A 7,055-nucleotide genomic window follows, 5' to 3' on the forward strand; every position below is an offset into this window, starting at 1 on the left:
ACCACTGCATAAAAGATGCACGTTTATGATACTTTTTTTTTCCCCATTTATTAAAATGGATAAACAATGTTGTAAAAATACTGAAAGAATTGACATGTTTCATATGAAAACTGCTTCAAATCTGCAAGGAAAAAATAAGCAACATGTGCATGGGATTTCAGGATTTGTTGCTACTGTAAACTGCTGCGTTTTTTTTTTGCAATGGGTACACATGTCCTTTATAGCTCCTGTCCATATTAAATGAATGCCCCCTTTTATTGGTGGCATGTGTGGGGTTAGTTCTGTTCAGACTGGTGCCAGTATTAGGAGCTGATGCCCCCGGGCTGTGAAGCTTTTCTTCTGTAACATTTACAGGTTTTTTTCCAGCTTGGACGTGCGCGGTGTGTATTTTATCTTGTGTTATTCTCCCTTTTATATTTCAGGTCAGTTTGAGCCGCACAGCAGTGCTGTGATCCCCAGCGTCAGTATCATTGCCCCGGAAAGGCTACCTGCCAGTGTAAGGCGGCGTTATGAAACTCAGGTGAGCGGAGGTTCTTCCAGGGACCTTTAATTTCCCTGATAATTAGCAGCAGTTTCTAAGCAAAGTCAGTTGTATCCGTCTGCCAGTGTCATGGGGCTTCATGGAAATTTGTGGTCGTAAACCATTGAGCTAGGGAGAGGTTTGTTTCTCGAGATGTGAAAGAGTTGTCCAGGACTGGATATGTAAAAAAAAAATAATCAGTCATACTCACTCACTGGCCCCACATGCCGGCCGCGCCATGCTTAGTAAGGAGGCAGGAAACAGTGAGGTCACAGTTCCGTCAGCCACCTGATCGCTGCAGCCTGTGATTGTCAGTGCATCATCGTAAAACACTGCTCCAGTCCCCTGACCGCTGCAGCCAATCACAGGTGCAGTGACAGTGGCATCAGCGCTTCCTGTCTCTACACAGAACATGGAGCTCTCTGCGCTGGATCAAGGGTGGTATGATAGTTTGCCTACATGACTGGATATATAAAAGTTGACTCTTTATTTTGTCCAGACGACCCCTTTAAGGCCTCCATGTACACATTACATCAGCTGAACCAGTCGATATTGGCTGACAGTCTAATGTGTATCGAGGCTTCCTATGTCAGAGGAGAGAAGGATCTGGCATGTCAGATTTAGGACTGCAGATCCTTTTATTCATCGGGCATAAGGGGTCTGGCAGCGGAGACAAAAACAAGAGCGATACCTGTTTATGGAGGAGTCGTGAGAGATTGCGGTCAGCTGAACCATGGTTCGAAATAGGAATACCTATAGATCTGCTTATGGCTGCACTATAACAACTAGAATGGCTGCTTCTAACATATAAGGGACCTGACAGCAGTATTTTGCTATTTAACCTGAGAGCATCATAATGTAGGGGCACAGACCCTTATTCCAGGAATGTCACTTATTAGGCTGTGTTCTGTAGTTTCAATACAATCAGTGTTTTATCAGCAGGTAATTATCACCACCAGACTTGGTCTCAGCACAGTCTAGACTAATCTGTATAACCCCACCCTACCACTGACTAGCAGCTTGCTGACATTGTATAGTGTACACAGGAAGCTGCCAATCAGGGATGTGGGCGGAGTCATACACAGCTCAGCATTCTGAGCACTGCTACATTTACAGGAGAGAAAACAGATAATCTGTTAAAAGTGCACCAAGCAGCCCAGTAAGTGACACATCGCTGGAATCAGGGTCTCTGACCCTACATCATGCTGTTCTCAGATTACCTAGCAAAACCTGCTGACAGATTCCCTTTAAGTGGCTTGAAGTAGAACACCTGTTTGTGGTGCCGTCAGTAACAGTGCAACTACTTACTGCCTTATTCAATACCCAGATTTAGTACCACTAGTCACAGCGCACCTGGAGGACACATCGAAGTGCCATTCCCTTGTTTCTTGCTTATCACCAGATCAAAGGGAGGGAGCAATATGGCTGCAGGATCAGATTATTTGTATGTAACTGCAAGCCATTGACACAGGATCATGTAAATGGAAAAACTGGTTGAATATATAGGACTTTCCAAAAATGTTCTGATTACAAGCAGCACAACCTAATAAAACTAAACGAACGTTCAGACTGCATGTTCTGGGCTGCTCATAAATCTGAAGGAGACTTATCCACAAGAGATGGCACTGTAGGATCACATTACATCCTACATTGTTGGCTCCTCTAGTGGGGACAGAGCAGAATGCCAACAATTTCTATAAAATAACTGTACTTTTAGGAGGTAATTCATGGTGTCATTTAGGTCAGTCAGTCAGCTTTCTGGAGAATAAATGTTGCACATTTTTATGCAGTGTAGATTAAAAATTAGTAAAAAAAAAAAAAAATAATGTAGCAACTTTAGGTGTTTATACACGGATCTCGTCTCTTTTATGAAGATTGGCTACAGCTTTAGACCAAAATGTGACAAACTACATCAGAAATTTACTCCATCTTACAGCTGGATTAGATTTCAGGTTCAGACTCTGAAAAGATGCCCCACATTTAAGAAGAAACTATTATTTGCCTCCATTTATAGTGTCTTTGGGATGGATTAGAAAAGCGCCTGCCCATGGTTGTAGCTGGTATTGCAGCTCTGGTACACGGAGGTGAATGGGGGCTGAGCTGCCATACCGCACACAACACAACGGCCTGGAGCACTTCTCAGTAGTCAGACTACATACAAAGGCATGGAGCACTTCTCAGTAGTCAACTACATACAAAGGCATGGAGCACTTCTCAGTAGTCAGACTGCATGGCTCTTGTGACTGGTTTTGGAGGAGAGGGGGCACCACATTGTATGTTACTTTTGCAGGTGCAGCACCTAATTTTTAATGCGTAATTGAAATTCTTATCTATTTGGGACACTTTCCATTCACAATTTTATATTCATTGTTGCAGGTTCTTTCTAAACTTCAGGCTTCTATCACAAACTTCCAACAAAGAAACACAGAAATTGAAATTTTGGCAGTAAGTAAACACTTTTTTTGTGTGTGTGTAAGAAGTCTGAACAGAGAGGGAATTATTATACATCGGCACCGTACGATAGCCAGACCATAGCTGAACATTTTGTAATTGAAAGTAAAAAAAATTCTGATGGTCACAATCAAGAGAATCCTGCTACTTCTAGTAGTCATGTGGCTCCCAACTTTACAAGGCGACCCGGATCTCTGCCAAATGAGATGCTCTAATTTAATACATAGCCCAAAACGGCTCATTTTCTGCCAGAGTTCAAACACCATATCGTTCTGTGCTGCTTTAAATTGACTTAAGAAACAAAACAAAACTCTCAAAAATTGGAGGCTCAGATGTTGTGTCTAATGGGTGCACAAAAAGTAGTCATATTATAGGTAAGTGGCCCGGTTTTGGACCTGTAGCCGTTCAGTAAGAAATGAGTTCTTCATTATGACCAGTGCGAGGGAAGATTATTTGCCAAGAACAATACGTAGGTCCAAGTCTTTTTAAGTGATCCATAAAAATGTAAGGTGCATGAAGAATATGGAAAGAACACAGAACCAGAGCCCCAGCACTTGTAAAGCAGAATCATCCGCACATCCCAGTATTTCTTTGAATTGATTGTCTACATTAGCAGCAACTTTACTGCCCAAGAATTGTCTGAAATGTTAGAATTTGTTGCTATTAAGGCACAATTTATTTTATTCTTCTAGGTAGATCTACCAAAAGAAGCGATACAAAGTTTATTGGCATTGGAGGTAAGTAATTCTGAGGTAGTGAAGGTTAAAGGGGTTGTGCGGTCCAAATTGATAAGTCTGCAGTCACTCTGTGTGACTGCAGACTTATGAATCCCTCCAGCACGCACACTGTGCACTGCGGGGACTTGCTGGTTCTGAGCCGGGACTGGAGGGTATGACTTATACATACTCCCGGCCACTGGATGCCGCCTCTAGTCAGCTTCTGCCTGGGAGTATGTATAACTCATACATATAGTTTCTGAGCCAGGACCAGAGGGTATGTATGAGTTATACATACTCCCAGGCAGAAGCTGACTAGAGGCCGCACCCACTGGCCGGGATGTATAATTATACATACTGGTTTCTGAGCCGGGACCGGAGGGTATGTATGAGTTATACGTATTCCTGGGCAGAAGCTGACTAGAGGCCGCACCCACTGGCCAGTAGTATGTATAACTTGTACCCTCCGGTCCCGGCTCAGAAACCAGTATGTATAAGTTATACATACTCCCGACCAGTGGGTGCGGCCTCTAGTCAGCTTCTGCCCGGGAGTATGTATAACTCATACCTTCCGATCCCGGCTCAGAACCAGCCAGTCCTTGCAACGCAAGGAGGGATTCAAAAGTTTGCAGTCACACAGAATGACTGCAGACTTATCAATTTGGACACAACAACCCCTTTAAATGTTATTTGGCAGAAAGACTATGGTACAAAAAATAACCACATTACAAGCTACATCTGACTAGAATGGAGTGTAGTGTACTCATAAGGAGAGCACTCACCCCACTTCTTAGGATGCTGCTAAGAAGGCTCATATACTTAGCTACATGTCTGCCACCATACTGAGGGTTGGAGCAGACATGACCTTATTAGTACATTCACTAATACGGACACTGAAAGTACAGTGGATATGGGGGTACAAACCTAAAACCTTTGAAGCAATTTTGGCTACTACTGTAGGAGTACAGACCTGTACCTATAGTATTCTGCTCTTGCCTAGCATTTTAAGCAGACATATACATGCATTTCTCCTAAACAGACTTCAACTTGGATTTGATCAGAGAATAACCTGGATGATCATTCAGTTGAAAATATTAGGGTATTAGAATGAGCTCACTGAATGATTTACTGTTTACTCATTCTGCTATGTACAGTGATACTTAGCAGCTGTAGTAGCTAAACTGTTTAAAATTTTTATGAAACCATATTTAAAAAAGACTTCTTGCGACCAGACCATCATTTATGTTTCACAGGGCCTTTACTGCAGTCCTGGACCCTGCAATGTCCATGTGACTAATGTGTCTGACCTTCAGTAGCAGGCACAGTGTGGGGGGGGGGGGGGGGAGCTGCAGGGACAAGTGCTAGAATATTAAAGGGATAATCCAGCTAGGCTCATGTGTACAGGTCCTGTGCGGGAGCAGCCGGTATTGTGCCCTTGTCCCATTCTTTAGAAATGGAGTGTAATACCGGACATCAGATGTGACATCACTTCTGAGTGGAGACAGATGACCACTTTAAGAATCCATTAAATTGATTATGTAATTTCATAAAAAAAAAAATATGTAGAACTAATCTGACCTCTACCAAAGGTTTCCGCTAAATTGCACGGCTTTTGTTGCAATGGCCCCGTGGCAGGAGTGCGTGACTGATGTGGCCGTGTAATTTGTAATAGGACTGACTTATTACTCCATCTTTCTTTATAGTTTACAGATGAACAAGCATTTAATGCATCGGTGAAGCAGCTCATGTCGAAATTACCAAAACAGAGATACCTAAAACAAATATTTGATGAAATTAATACTATAAAGATTGAGAAGCGGTGAGTATCTCTCCAGTGTTCATAGCCTTACTCTATATACGGGGCCAGTCCTAGAGAATAATCCTAGTGATAGCCATGGTGTTGTTTAAGATGGCTATACTGCTATATACTATTCCCCATTGTAAACTGGTCATATCTGATGGCAACAACCCATAGAAGATATACATGATAGTTATACATGATAATATCACACAGAATTCTGACTATAAAGCTGCATTCAAAAACGTTGGTGCAGAGAAAGGACCTCAGGACTGCAAACAGCGCTGTAAAATTAAAGGCTACAGGGGCTCAGGTGTGAATGCAGCCTTATCAAGGATGGACACCAACCTCTACTTAGGTAGTGTAATGATTAGTGGCCATCTTCCCTGCAAATCTAGTGGTGTACAATACATGTATATTATAATATATTTACAGGCCAATTCTTCAAGAATGGTGTAGTGTACAATCGCGCTACAATAGTTTTGTTGCAATAGAAGAGGCGCGAATTCTGTGCCTCAAATAAGTGATGTGCACTGAGCCAGAAATGCTACTCCAGTCACTGACTGGAGTAGCATTTCTGGTGTACAAAGCACCACCATTTTGATAGCTACAACAGCTCGTCAAGTTTGAGTCAAACTGGCAAAAAAAAAAAAAAGCCAAGTCTGCAAACATTTTTGTAACTTCAAGGTTCTTTTTGGCAGTTTTGTTGCATACAGTCGCATACTGTTTTCAGTACTTACCTTCATTCTTTTCATCTGCTTCTTAGGGTGCCGGTGCTTATGCTGTACAGTTATCGAGATGATTACTACAAGATTCTCTTCTAAATCCTCCCCAGCCTTGGATGGATGTGCAATCTTACCTTTTATAGTATTCTCAGGTCTGAGGATCCTTGAGCCATTACTGGCTGAACCCCATTTTGGTAAATTAGCCCCATGGGACCAGCCATATTAATGACGTGCTGGAAACAATGACTAATACAGGCGGATTGTGAGCCTTACTGTGAACGCTTTACCTAGAAGTGATATGGCAATGCTGCATTTCATTTACAGACACACGAATGTTTTTGTTTTTTTTTATTGTTTTCTATACATTCCTATTAATCACCAATTTAGCCTGTATAAATCCTTAGGAACAACGATCATCCATTCTGCTACTGATTTTAATGTTTCGTTAGGATGTAAAAAAAGAAAGCACATGAAAGAAAACCATGGATACATTTCATGAACAAACTGAAGATCCATAATAGCGTGTATACAAGGAACATCATAGTGCCAAACTGCTCCCGGCAGCGGCAACTACTTTATAATAAAGTCCAGTCACAACTCTCAGCTTGTGGATCTTATTTGTTTTTTTGGGGTGTGTGTGTGTGTGTGTGTGTGTGTGTGTAAAATCTCATTTATGGGCAGTTTTATATAATATTCACACATCAGCAATCACATTGGATCTACAGCATTTCTTACTGTCACACAGTTCTTCTGACAGCTGAATCTTGATGGTATGCCATTGCGCACATTTTCCCGTGTGGGTAGACGGGCACGTGACTACATTGCTTCTCTCAGTCTAGTTGGCA

The 7,055-nt window shown here is 42.1% G+C and overlaps 1 protein-coding gene across 3 annotated transcripts in view; it reads left to right on the forward strand.

Moving 5' to 3' along the window:
• The window catches only part of EIF2AK4 (eukaryotic translation initiation factor 2 alpha kinase 4), a 72,968-nt gene extending 66,155 nt beyond the window's left edge, over positions 1–6,813 (forward strand). For all 3 annotated transcript variants that reach the window (XM_073638916.1, XM_073638917.1, XM_073638918.1), the window contains 5 exons: positions 423–520; positions 2,897–2,965; positions 3,664–3,708; positions 5,391–5,506; positions 6,252–6,813. In XM_073638916.1, coding sequence (XP_073495017.1) covers positions 423–520; positions 2,897–2,965; positions 3,664–3,708; positions 5,391–5,506; positions 6,252–6,309 — 386 coding nt within the window. In that variant the 3' untranslated portion in view covers positions 6,310–6,813. The remainder of the gene's footprint in view (positions 1–422; positions 521–2,896; positions 2,966–3,663; positions 3,709–5,390; positions 5,507–6,251) is intronic.
• The last annotated feature ends 242 nt before the right edge of the window (positions 6,814–7,055 follow it).

The sequence above is a fragment of the Phyllobates terribilis genome, unplaced genomic scaffold (genome assembly GCF_046119375.1).
Source record: "Phyllobates terribilis strain yellow unplaced genomic scaffold, ASM4611937v1 Scaffold_7__3_contigs__length_470593459, whole genome shotgun sequence".
Classification (NCBI taxonomy): Eukaryota; Metazoa; Chordata; class Amphibia; order Anura; family Dendrobatidae; genus Phyllobates; species Phyllobates terribilis.